General features: G+C 34.6%; 1 protein-coding gene across 1 annotated transcript; it reads right to left on the bottom strand.

Moving 5' to 3' along the window:
- Positions 1-8,846: 8,846 nt before the first annotated feature.
- Positions 8,847-13,444, bottom strand: LOC110759980 (uncharacterized). The gene is made up of 9 exons (XM_021962135.2): positions 13,370-13,444; positions 12,952-13,280; positions 12,796-12,861; positions 12,166-12,666; positions 11,933-12,082; positions 10,581-10,682; positions 10,379-10,426; positions 9,800-10,230; positions 8,847-9,626 (listed from the first exon to the last, which is right to left on the bottom strand). Exons 2-9 carry the CDS (start codon positions 13,271-13,273, stop codon positions 9,012-9,014), a joined length of 2,235 nt encoding a protein of 744 aa, XP_021817827.1. The 5' UTR covers positions 13,274-13,280; positions 13,370-13,444; the 3' UTR covers positions 8,847-9,011.
- Positions 13,445-14,083: the final 639 nt, after the last annotated feature.

Here is a 14,083-nt window from a genome sequence, read left to right on the forward strand (position 1 = left end):
ATGCAACAGTACTGCCTAAAGTACTCACCAAGTCTTCGTGCTTCATCTGTGGGCCTTTCAGATAGTTTCTTTTAGGAGCATTTTACTGTAGTAAAGTAATATAGTTTTGACAACATGAGTTGAGCGTTGTTGAACTCCAGATACAACAACACGCCAGGATGCGTTGTTAAAATATCCTCGAAATTCCATTTCAACAACGCGCATTTATAGTCTGTTGTTAAAAGCGATATAACACAACACACATACTCTGTACGTTGTTAAAAGCCTAATTTCACAACGCAAACTTACGCACGTTGTTAATAATGTGTTGTGGTAGAGTATTTTTCTTGTAGTGGTTTTTGTGAACAGGGTGGTGCTTAGTTTTTGGGAATTTTGGGTTCACCTAAACTTTTCTGAGTTTGATTTGATTTTAAACATAAAAAGAGAAGTAGATTTTACTTTGAAAAGATCCGGAATATTCATTAGACTTCAATCCAATACTTCTACCGTTAATTATAAACACTCGTATTGTTACTGATTTAATTTATTGTCATTATGGAATTAGTGTTATTTTAATTTTGAGTAATCATGTGTGGCACTGGCAATTGATGCTCTACTTGGTTCAAAGTTGTTCGTATCAGTAATTTTGTTAAGGGTTGAAGTTGGCTTGAATGTTCATAAAATGAAAGCTTCGTATGGACACACATGATCACTTTGCATATAATTTGTATAGTGATCACTTTACGTCAATGAATTTGTTTTAGCTTTATCCTATAGCTTATTTTTGTAATAAACAGTAGACAAGATTAGTACCTTATTATTATTGTTTGGGTTATTTGCACTTTGCCGTATCTAAACCATATTTCACTAAGAATGAGAAAAGAATGTGGAAGATTCATCAAAAGCTCAAGCAACACGGCATAATCATTGGAGGTTACCTCGGGCCGTTTGATACTCGGACTTACTGTTGTTGTTGTTGTTGTGCTTATTGTATTTATTTATGTGTTTTTCTACACATGATGACATGACACACACAACATTTATAGAGAATAAAATCAAAATATAGCTTCTAGAAAATAAACTCAAAATATTTTATCAAATTGAAAGCAAATTAAACAGAGATAAGGACCAAAATGATTTTCATGAATGCTTTTATTTCCCAACAAATCACAAATTTAATGGTAACATATCTAAATTAACATCAAGCACGACATACTTCCATCCTAAGCTACTTGAGCAAGCCAAAGAAATTACTATAAGTTATTCATGTTAGGTTTTTTGCTATCTAGCTAGCTCATATAGTTCTCCAACAACTGTAGGACCTAACTTGATTTTATATGGTTTAATTTTTATAAAAGGGTTCAGTTTTCAAGAAACAAAAAGAAAAAAACAAAGACCCAAGCCTCTCATGCGGTCTCCGCGGGCACCATTTCAGCCAAAAAATGGCAACAAACCATAGAGGATTGGCATGGCTTTGATAATGAGATTGTCGACATTTCCTAAAATGGAGAGAACCAAGAGAAATCCAATAACATATTTGTTAACAGTCTGATGGGTGGGTTACAGAGATATTAATGAGGAAACTGAACTTGTGCTTTGTTCACTCTCATCCATCGAATCAAAGAATTACCCATAGTCATAGCCATCCAAAACTACGCTTAATATAAGTTTTGAGTTAAGTTATATTCACAGGCATCCAAAGTTTTGAGTTCATAAAGAGTACCCATAGCTACAATCTTTTCCGGATCCTCTAAATATAATGGACTATTAGGGTTTAACAAATTGGGAGAAATCTTGAGTTGAAATCTTAATCAGATCCTAACGTAGCTTACAGTGGCCCAAAGCCCAGCTTTTCATCTTTTTTTTTTTTTTTTTTTTTTTGGGGTCGAAAAGGTGAAAAATTCATTGAAACAGCAATCCAACTACAGACCACCATACAAAAGGAGGCAAAGCTTCACAGAACACAGAATGAAAAAGGAAAAACAAAACAAGACTCGATAGAGACCAGCATGAAGTTTTTCCCCACTCAGTCTGCGACCTTACAGAGAGTTGCTAGGAGGGCATGGTAGCCCGTCCGGGACCAAGACATGAACCAGGTCTTTTGTGGTTTCTTTTGAATTGTCATCTGAATTTGCTAACTTAATAGTTGGCCAGAGCTAGCTTACAGTGTCCCATTGACACTTAGAATGATATTTTGCTTCAAATTCAAAGATTGAATAAATAGAGAAGATTTGAAAATTAAGGACACGTTTTTAAAATAAAGGAAGCTTAGCTTTTCAACACTAAATGCTTATAGTTTAAGTGCAAGTTAAGAATATAACACTTACCACTATCCTTTTCAACTGCATCTCCAAAGAATATATCAAATACAAAACATTAAATTTAAATTTGGCAGTTTATGTGGCAATTTGACGTACTGTGAAGTTATAATTTTCTTGGATTGTGAATGACCATAATCGTTTTTACAACCATGCCTAGTATTATGAAAATGTAAGATGTTATATTATCTTTAACCACTTAATATAGTCTTCTAATCATATAAGGATTGGGAACTTTATATCGATTAGGAGCTTAGTTGCAACCTAGTCTTTTAGTCCTTGTTTAACTATGGATTAGGGTTTTATTAACCTAATGCAATAAGGACGACTTAAGAGTTTCTTGATGACAAGACTATCAGGTAGATGCATATAAATACAAGTGCTCATGCTCAAACGATCAATCCAACCCATACAAAATAATCCACCCCATCTAGAAGCATGAAACACATGGTTCAGTATAACATTTGTGACTGGTATTCAAATTTATACTCACCATAAACGCCAAAGATTCATATAATTCTATAGGCATAATATGTCATTGGCGACATTAGCTCATTTTCCTTTCTCTTCTGGATATATCTCCTTTTGCATGGAGCTACTATCTATGGACTTATGCCTTTTTTTTTCATGATGATGGGTAATATTAATAGTGCACTGGAACAAGTAAGTCGTTTTCTAATCCATATCTGATACGGTTTAATGCATTTCCTAATTGCTAGACCTAATTACTCTTATTTAAGGAGTATAGCCAGCTATACTCTTAAAATATATACGAATATTTAAAAAGTATAATTGTGTGGCTATATTTTTATATATATATACGAATATTTAAAAAGTATATTTGGGTGACTATACTTTTAAAATATATTAATATTTAAATTATTTTGTGTACTTTGTTTTTTATTTTTTTTATACAAAATTAGTTTGTTTAGTATAATATTTGCAATTAAGTAATATCTTAGCTTTATTTAATTATATTAATTATTCTTTATATAATGAATAACTAGTATTTAAGTATTTTAATTAATTTCATAAATTACTTAATAAATATTTATCATCCGTAACACAAATCTCCACTACCTTTGTGGCTATTTCTTGTCAAAAAAGGGGAGTACATGTCTCCAACCCAAAAGTAAAATTTTGAATTTCTTGTAAAAAATTTCAGTTGATTTTGTCTGGAGGTTGTGAATGTTGCAAGTACTTAACATGGAAATTATAAAATATTACCACCATAAAAGAATGAAAAAGTTATAAAATATTCTTATGTACGTAACATGGAAATTTAACGACACAAATATTACCACCATAAAATTACCACACAAATATGAAGATCCTCATCTGTGGCCTAGCGCCTTTCGTGATCTTCATGTCAATATTACAAATTGTGGACAAAAAGGAAATGGGAAAATCAGCTCGCTGAACAAATTGTGCTTGAAGGCCAAATAAATTGAGACCAATTAATATCTTTCTGCCTCTATTATGTACAGGTTTTTGTGGTCGAACTATTATGTACAGGTTAGTTAGCTAGTAAACATACCATTTTGCATCCATATCCACAATCGATACAAGAAAGTAACATAAGATAAAACCATTCAAAATGGAATTGAAATAAATAGTATTGTGTAATTTAATCTTAAAACCCTCCATACATAAATATAATCTAATGGAATGAAGCAAAGCTCTTCCTTCCTACTTTGACATTTTATCTAAACATAGAAAGGGCTAAGCAGCTAGATGAGATGACAATGCAGTACTAATTAACTAGTTAACTCATTAATTGGCTTAGCACCCAACAGAGGAGTCCTTTTCTGCTTCTTTTCTTCTCCTTCCCTCCAGAGGAGAAGCATAAGAGGTTGTTTCGACTGCTGTCCGATTTGAACTCTCCCCACATATCATCCATGCCTAGATTTACCATTTCATGCAGGTAGTTTATCTGTATTAATATGAAACAAAAACACAAGATAAGTCCATTGGGATAAGAAAATTCAAATAATAATTAATAACAACAAAAATATTTTCCACACTAAATATTATTTACCAAGACTTGACATAAACCTATATATATATATAGGTTTAGGTAGCAAGCAAAGCAAAGCAAAGGAACTCAGAGCACTACCGGTTCAACAGCGGGGAGCACAACTGAGGGGAGCAGACGCTGCACCAAGACTTGAAATTGCGCTTTGATTGCTTGGAAGATGCGCAAGACTCGGTCATCTGGTTTAATTGTTTTCTTAAGCCTGAAACAAACGTGGGCCAGTTGAACAAAACCAAAATACATGGATCCATAAAAAAGGCAGCTGGCCGTCGTTTCAAGCTCTTGTATGTTGTTCTTATTCGGATACGCATCATGATTCATATATGTCTCAATGCGTGCTATGCCTATGTGACTCATACAAAAGTACTTCTTCAGACCTTCTCTTACACGGTCAATGCCTCTGTCGAAATCAAGGAGTATGTTGATATTGCCGTTCATAATAAACTTCAAGAAAAGAAAATTCAAATTAATTAGTGTAGTTAACACATTTCAATTTAAAAATTTTTAACCAATTTAACGAAAAAATCAACAAAGAGGAGAGTAACTAAGTAGTATGTATTTTTTTTTTTCCAAGAACTAAGTAGTATGTATGAAATATTTGATATTTGAACTGACCTCTTTTTGCAAAGAAGTGATAGCTTGTAGCAGAGGATCAGCTTCTTGAACAGCTAGCGCAGAGGCCATTTCTTGAACAGCTAGCACAGAGAGAGAGAGAGAGAGAGAGAGAGAGAGAGAGAGAGAGAGAGAGAGAGATGCAGTTGCAACTCAATGAAGATAATGAGGGACGGAGTACTAACACACTAACACGCACGCACTTCCCTCTGGCTGGCTAGGGTTTGAGACTTGAGGGTCTTATATGAAAGTCGTTTTTTCTTTATTTTGGGATCTTATATGTATATAATGAGAATAGGCCTAGGGTTTGTCTGCGTGCCACAATCTCCAAAAAGAAAAGCAAAAAAGGAATGAATTTGCTAAGCAGATAGTTTGGTACAGTAGCCACATGACTCATGAACACTTGTAATGGAAAGAATTTCTGCTTCAATTTTGAATAAGAGAGAAATTTATAATATTCAAGGATGAAAAAAAAGGAAAGAGGAAAGTTAGCTTTCTCAAGACTAACACATGCTCAAATTTAAATCCTAAGTTTCCCATTATTTTTAACTTCCTGTTTTATTTTCCTCTTGTTATCTTTCTCTTTATACTCTCTGACTTCATATACCTTGGATTGTAATCTGTTTTCAGAAGTAGGATTTGAGGGATCCAGGGTTTATGATTTAATACCCAAGCCCATAGGGTTCTTAAAATCTTTCGTAGAGGAAGTGGATTAGATTGGAAAAAAAAAAAAGGCAAAAAGAAGTAACTCTGACAATATATAACTAACTTAGACAAAAAAGAAGTAACTTGAGAAGAAAAAAAACAAAAAAGGAGGTACTTTTCATGGGCATATGATGTCATGAAACTTTTAGTCCACATAAATCCTTGCCCCTTTTTGTTCTTTTTGGAGATCGTGGCACGCAGGCCAGACAAACCCCAGGCTTTATTCTCATATATATAACCCCCAAAAGAAAGAAAAAAATACTTTCATATACGACCCTCAAAGTCTCAAACCCTATTCTCATTATTCGGAAAACAAAAAACCTACTCTATCTCAATCTCTAGGTCATTATCTATCTCTTCATTGAAATAGTTCTTCAAGCAATGCCTATTCAAGCAATACGTGATATGCTAAAGGCTCTCTCTTCTCTGCAAGAAAAGGTCAGTTCAAATATCAAATATTTCATACATACTTGTTAATTACTTGGTCTCCTCCTTTGTTGATTATTATCTTCTTTTTTTCTTGGATTATGTTTCACCATTTTTTGATTTTTTTGTTTTTGTTTTTGTTTTATTTTTTTGTGTGTGTAGAAAATTATTATAACCGACAACAACAACATACTGAGTTTTCAAGAAGGCAATTATCATTTAAGAAAAAAGCTACACGAATACTTTCGTATGAGTCAACTAGACATAGCGAGGATTGAGGCATATCTGAATCCGAATGAGCAAATCAGAGGAAAGCTTAATGTCAAGGCCATCCAACTTCGTGATAAGTCTGTATATTATGGTTTTGCTCGACTGGCCATTGCTTGTGATAGATTTCTGAGAGCAAATGAAACCTCTAACGGATTCTTGTCCTTCCTGCCAGTCAAAGAGGAATTTCAAGTCTTGGTGCAACATTTTCTCCCCCTACCTGGTCCGGTAATTCCCTGCTTTCCTTTGCTTGATACCTAAACCCTAAATATAAATATATATATATTTAAGTCTCGTCTCGGTGAATAATATTTAGTGCGGAATATATTTTTGTTGTTATTAATTATTATTGGGATTTTCTTATCTCAATGAGTTTGTGTTGTGTCGTTTCATACAATAACTACAGATACAAAACCTGCATAAAATGATAAGTCGGGCTGCGGCTAAGATTGAGACTTGGGCATATCGTATCCATCACTTTGGACGGCAGTCGAATCAACCCGCCCTCTCTCCCTGCTCCTCCTCGTCCTCCAACCTCTTCTGCTTCACTCTGGAAAAGATTTGTTGTTGTGTGATTCTCTAAGTTAATTACTGGTGTATTGTCATCTCATCATCTATCTGCTTGCTTCATTGCATTATTATAATCATATTTATGTACGGAAATTAAACAAGAGAGTATTTATATCAATTCCATTGCGAATGGTTTTATGTCACTTTCTTGGATTGATTGTGGATGCAAATGGTAGACTGCCTAGCTAGCTACCCTACAATATGAGAGGAGGAAGATTTGATACTAGGTGTTAATTTGACCTTCAAGCACCATAATTTACTCTGAGGTCTCACATGCTGTGGGGGGTATATATGTGTCTCTTCATGAACCCTCTGTTGTGTTTTCTTTTAAAATTTCATCATAATTTTCCAAGTTGATAGTTTGGTATAATGGCCAGATGAGCACTTGGAATGAACTTTTGCTTCAATTCCAAAGATTGAATAATAGTTTAATATTAACGATGAAAGAAAAAGGAAAGTTAGCTTTTCAACACTAAGTGCAAGTTAAGACTATAAAACTTCTCTATCTACTACTGGATTTCATCAACTGCCACTTATTTTAAACTTATTTTTTTATTTTCCCCCTTTTATCTTTCTCTGATAAAGATTTTGGATTCTAATCCTTGTTTTGATTTTCTACGTTAGGATATACTTCGCTTTTAATATGAGACTGCCACATCAAAAAAATACAATAAAAGGGTTGATATAATTAACACATTACTTATACTAATCAATAAAATCTAACTTATTATTCTCTTCTTCTTCTTCTACTAGCCACAGTAAAGTCTTCTTCTCACCACGCACAGAGGACTCAAACAGACCCTATATATCTTGACAAAAATAAATTGCTCTCCTTTCTTTTTCTAATCGCAATTTTTTATTGGCTTTTGTAGATCTAAACTCTATCTTCTAAGAACAGAAAACAATTGCTAACCCGAAGGTTGGAATAAGAGGACAAGACATGATTCTCCTGTTGGTAGTTTTGAAATAAAAAAACACAGATTTTTTTATTTTTTACAATTTTATTTTAAATGGGAGAGAGTGCAGGGAGGTGTTAATTGGGGTTGAAAATTAAAAGGAAAACAAATAGAAGACAAGGGGGAAAAAAAGAAACGGGCATGGATTCTTGGTATGTCTGTGTCTCCTCCTACGTAGGAGCTCAATCCGAATTCAATTATGGGGCTGTAATAAAATGGTTTCTTTGAATTCTAGACTGAGAAAAGAAAGAAAAATAATCAGAATTTGTACGTACTGGGGGTTCGCTTTCTTCTTATGAGACCCTATGTTGAGATTTTGAGAGAACACAAAGATAATAAGGCTGATGGAGGAGCCTTTTTACCTCAATAACATTAAGTTATCAACTAATTGCAAATTTATTAAAAATATTCCTAACAACTAATTAGCTAAACCACGTAACATTCCTTCCCACTTTGAAAACGCCTTGTCCTCAAGGCTTTGCTCATGAACTTTATGTTGGCGTGAATCAATTATTTTTTATTGTAATTGATTTTTATATTTATGTGTAATTATAGAAATTTATTAGAAAACCTTCAAAATTTTATCAAAAATTCAAGTTCTCCCTGAAGAAGCACTTTGAAGTTTTTCTATCAAATATTATAAAAAATAATTTTAGCTGTCATAAAATGCTTTTAATCTTTTCAGAAACAGTTCAAAGTAGGCCGAGTCTTGAAACCTAGCCTTAAACTCCCAACGATATATATTATGTGCCAGTCATAAAGATTTTTTTTTTTTTGGGTCGTAATCAATCAATGTTCATTCAAAACCTCATAAATGGGAAGAAAACGAACAAAGAATACAAGAGTGGGGAGCACATCCGCTCTAGCCAACTTGGCTAATTGTCTTTTTAAAAACTTTCATTTCATTTTAATCTTCATGTATTAACAACTTTTATTTATTAAAAAAAAAAAAAAGATATTACAGGAAAATTGAACAAATTTGTTGTACAAACCAAATATGGCAATGGGAGAAAATGGCATTTCCTAGTTTTCATTTTCTGGCGTATGAACATCTTCTATTATCATCTTCTGGGATTAGACATTGAAGTAGCATTCCCAAGAAGTTTATTCCACGAACAAACCGAGCCCAGAAGGTATTTTTTCCTATATGACCAAAGGTTTGACTTTTTTGGAAAATATCCCTGCTCCGTAAGTGTAAGCGAAGATCTCAACCAATAGGGGAAATTGCATCCAAACGAAGGAGATGATTGGAGCACTAGCAAGTAAAATGATTGGAATCACAATCCATGACTTTCCATCCAGCATAATGAAAAGGGTAGAAACAAACCCGATCATCATTGTGGCTACAGAGAAAAAGAGGGTGAAAAGGCCTATAATCATTTTCTTTGGCAATGATTTAAGGAAATCAGTTTCAGCATAACGTGAGGTGAGGATTCCCAAAAATGTCATTACTGAAGTTGTGGAAGAAAATAGTGATAGGGCAACAGAAACCATAAAGACCTTAAACAACATTCTATCTAAGAACATGGGCATGCCTGTATCTCCATTGTTTCCACCGGGAACTGTAAATGCTGCTGTAAACATGATGGTAATGATAAGAGCGCCTACAACCGTGCAAGAAGTTGCCGTCTCTTTCATTGATCTTTCTCCTTCTTTCGCCAATTCCTTATGAGTCTTAGTAAATAGCTCACGTGCTGTCATGCCATCTGTATCATTTACAACCTCAAGAACCTTGGGAGGCACAATTTTCTCCACCTCCTGCATTTCGTTGAATAAAAACTCGAAGCAATTACTACTTTCATATTCTCATAAATCATTGACTACTTTATTTGATACTCCCATATCGGTCTTCTACTTTATTTGAGGACAATTTTTATTTTATTTTTGTTACAAAATAAAGAGAGTATATGTACACAGGGAGAAATTCTGACCTGGAACCATTGTAACTCTCTCTGCATTTGCAATGCTGCACCTTGGATATGATTAAGTTGTGCAAGTGGGGATAAACTTGCTGCTGAATGTAGCAAAGTATTGTTCAACTTATCTGTTACCGCTAAAAGGCTAGGCAATACTCCGCTCAATTCATACAACAAGAAATACACTTTTTCTTGACGACATTCAATGGCAAACTGAAGCAAGCTTTTTCCATTTTCATCAATGAGCCCAAAAAGTAATGGATTCGTTTCAATTATCTCATCAATAAGCTCGACACGCCCCTGTTTAATAGCTTCAAAGATTGCTGCACTTATGACACTTCCTATCACTTGTTTAGGACTTTTATCTTTTATCACTTCGCACATGGAATGTAAAACTTCCGCGGTTCTTTCGTGGACCCATTTTATTTTGTATATGTGGTCAATGCCTAGGTTGACAGCGGCATAAATTAAACTATATTAATTGTCAAATCTCCAAAGAATATCAACCAGACAATGTTTAAGAGAATGGATGATTAATTAGACTGAAAATTCAAAGAAAAAATTGACAAAGGATGGATGTGTAGTATTACGCACCAAAAAAATGACGGGGATTTGGAACGAGTCCTCGCAATCTACAGATACCTACATTACAAATCCAAGTATGTTTGCCTTAGCCTAAAAGACTTCAGAAAAGAAAGAGAAAAAAAAAAAAGCACGGTCTAAGGCCTTTAAACTTCGGTCTGGGCCGGCTCAAAAAATAAAAAAGCACATAATGACAAACCCTAATGCAGCATACCTGAGCGAGCTATGAGATCATTTCCACTAACTGGGCCATCTTCTGGTTTTTCAACATTTATACGAATATCAAGAGTTGTAGTAGCAGGTGGTATGTGTATACCTATCAAGTTATCAACAAAACAACATAACGTATGCCTAATCAAAACGTTGAGGTAAGAGTTTTATGTTACTATACAATGCTTTATGTCTAATGAGCACATAACCATTATGTAGGGCGCACAAATTCAAGTAGGTTTCACTTTTATCAGAGATATGATACATAACATGATACAATATAATATGGTTTATCGTATTTTTCATAATGAAATTTAAGCAATAGTCCAAGTTGTTGCATTTACCAACGCACCAAAAGTCATGTATTTGATATCTCGTTTAGTGACCCGTTCTGGCCATATATAGGTTAAGATCACGGGCTCAGGTCGTACTTAATGATTTTCTTAAAAGATGGGCTTATCCCGGCCTATTTATTAAGTGGATCGCCCAAGCATGGCCTAAAGCCTCAATGGACATGCCCAGCGCGGCTTGACTCGACACCTTTAAACTAATAATTGAGAAGCTACAAATAACTTAATTACATTATATAAGCATAGATATAATATTATTATTATATAGTATAACCACTCATATGGCCCATGTTACAGTGTGGATGTCATGAGTTCAATCATCTATCCACCCCCACACAAACCCCCTCCTTGAAGAACATATAAACAAAAAATGAGTTAAAAGACAATCAATTAACCATTTGATTGGGTTTGACATTTTATTAAATTACACTTATATGATGGATCAATTTTTAAATTTGACAGTTTTTTTGCAACGATATCTTGAAGAAGCTCCTAGAAAATGTATACAAAGTCCATGATTGAGACTAAATTGTAGAGTATATCCAAAAATTAGTGGACTTAGTGGAGTGTGCTTAAAGTTTGTCACTTAACTTGCCACACGCTCACGCGTGTGCCAATTGGTTTTTTTTTTTAGTTTTTAGAATTAAGAAAAGAAAAAATGAGTAGTTATTTTCCATAAAAATAGGATCAATTATCTGATTTTGTTTTTTAATTTTAATTTTTTTAAATATAAAAATGTGAATTTACCATACTATCCTCATTTAATTAATAATTTCAACTCTCATTGTTTGAATTAACCAAGGGCATTTTCTGGTATTTTGAATGTTTCACCATTCTCTGCCTTTTGCTTTATATATATAGATTTATATATTTATAATAAAATCTTTAGAGTTTATGCTCACATTCATGCTCAAATATGGATAATCTTGTATGGACATGTCTGCGAAATATGAGACAATGCGATATAACTTTAAATAATCAAAAGAAAAGAGAATGTAGTACTAACTGTCATAAATCCATTTCTGCCAGAATTTAAGGGGCGTTCCACTTAAGAATCCAGAACTCGTTGTAGCGCACATATGTAGAGGGGTGAGTCCGGAGAAGTTTGTTGTAATGGCCAAGTTTGGGCAACGCCTAATTAAATCCAACGCAATATCTGCAGAGTAGAGTGACAAGAATGAATGAATCTTATTATATGGCAAAAACTGAAATACATAAATGCTTCACAAATACACTTACCGAATTCTTTGGCAATAAAACTCTCAGAAATAAGCTCAGCGCCACCGCAGCCGTTGTCTAGCAACAGAGCTTCGAGTGGAGTAAGAGAATAGAAGAAGCGAGCCAATTTCCAATGCCCGCTACTATAAGCCTCGAGAAGTGGAATCATGTCGCCGAAACATGGAAGGCTAAGAATTTTCTTGTTTTTTTCAACTATGCACTTAGCCACTTGGGCGAGTCCTTTGTTCGCAGCGAAGCCAATCGCTGTCACGCCATTAGCGTCTTGTATTTCCAAGTCTTCCTCTGCCATCAACTCCACTAACGACATTGCCATATCTTCGTACTCAAGTCCAACTGCCAAGTGAAGAGCTGTGGCACCGGATACTGAACCTCTTTTTCTAATCACGTCGGGGTTTATACCAAGATACTCCTTGGCTGAATCCCAGTCACCATTTGTCACAAAATCAATGAAGGGTTGATGCTGGCCGAACTCACTGTAGTAGCTGGAGTTACTCTCATGTCCTGCCAAGTTCTTGTTTAGATTTGAATTACCATATGACTAGTTCTATAGACAGTCTTCAAATTGAGAAATTCTTGACAGATATTGAAGAAACAAAAAAGTCTTTACGAGGGCAAGATATTATATAATACCATCATTTGACGTCAGATGGATATTATTCAAGTCTTCAAGTGGCATCAACGTCACCAACTCCTCCGCTTCACACACATAGACCAGAAACTTTTTAGAAAAAGAGAATTCTTTCTTGATTGGTGATATTAACCATGAGACAATCTATAGGTGCGTACCTTTAGCCGGCTTTAGCTCTTCTTCCAAAGTATCCCAAGCAAGCTTGGCCGTGGTAATACCCCCGATTAAAGAGTAAGTATCATCCCCGCAAGAACTCTGGATTGCGTATAAGGCCTTGGCGTTATTCTTCCTCCAAGCCTTAAACTCAGCCTCACCATCTTCTGGTTTAGGAGGTTCAGTGGTGGCTTCCACAAAGTCCCAAAGATCTTCAGCTAACAAGTAGATTTTAACCCGAAAACTCCACTCATCATAGTTATAATTGTTAAGAAGCTTAAGATTAGCAATTACACCAGTAGCAGGGACAACTGTAGCTGCTGCCATGTTCAATCTGGCAATCAAGCATGTGTATATATATGTTAAAACTTAAAACAAGCAAGAAAAAGAAAATCAAAGAAATTAATATAACCATATACTCACAGATTGAGTTGGGGCAATCTTCAAACATCGAAAGTCTAAACTCTCACTATGCATTTGCGCATCGACTAGGCAAACTCCCCTTCTGATTTATAGATAACAAATAAGCAAAGACCAAAAAGAAGATTAAAAAAGACTTGGCAATTAAAAAAGACTTGGACGATGCCCATTGCTCATTATTCGTATGACAGGTTGGGCATGTGGACGTGCTAGAGACAAAAATTAAACGAAGAGTTCTCCACCATTGGCCCATTGGTTGACCAGGAACCTCGTATTACATGTAGCTCTATCTACAGTAGTAATGAGACAAAAAAAAAATTTGTCAATGGCCGACTAAGGAGGATTATCACAATTATTTAAGAAGGTGCATGAAATATAAAAGTGTTGCCATTGCCTCATTGCGTGCGTCTCATGCCCATATTCATTTCAAGAAGCCAACATATTAATATTACAAACCTGATCAACATGTTAATGTTGGAACGAATCATATCTTCAGACAAACCCACTTGTATATTAATTTGATGTTAAATACTTTATAACTTGGATTTATGAACCTTATGTGGGTAAAGCCCAACGACCCTACCACATTACACTCTCTTCTGTTTTTGTCTTCTTCTTTTATTGTTAAAGGACTGAAACATTTCATTAGAAATCACAAGATACTGTCTTTTCTTTACATAATTCATAAAACATTCAAACAAAAATGTATGCATATCA

This window comes from Prunus avium, chromosome 3, assembly GCF_965620075.1.
Source record: "Prunus avium chromosome 3, drPruAviu1.hap1.1, whole genome shotgun sequence".
Taxonomy (NCBI): Eukaryota; Viridiplantae; Streptophyta; class Magnoliopsida; order Rosales; family Rosaceae; genus Prunus; species Prunus avium.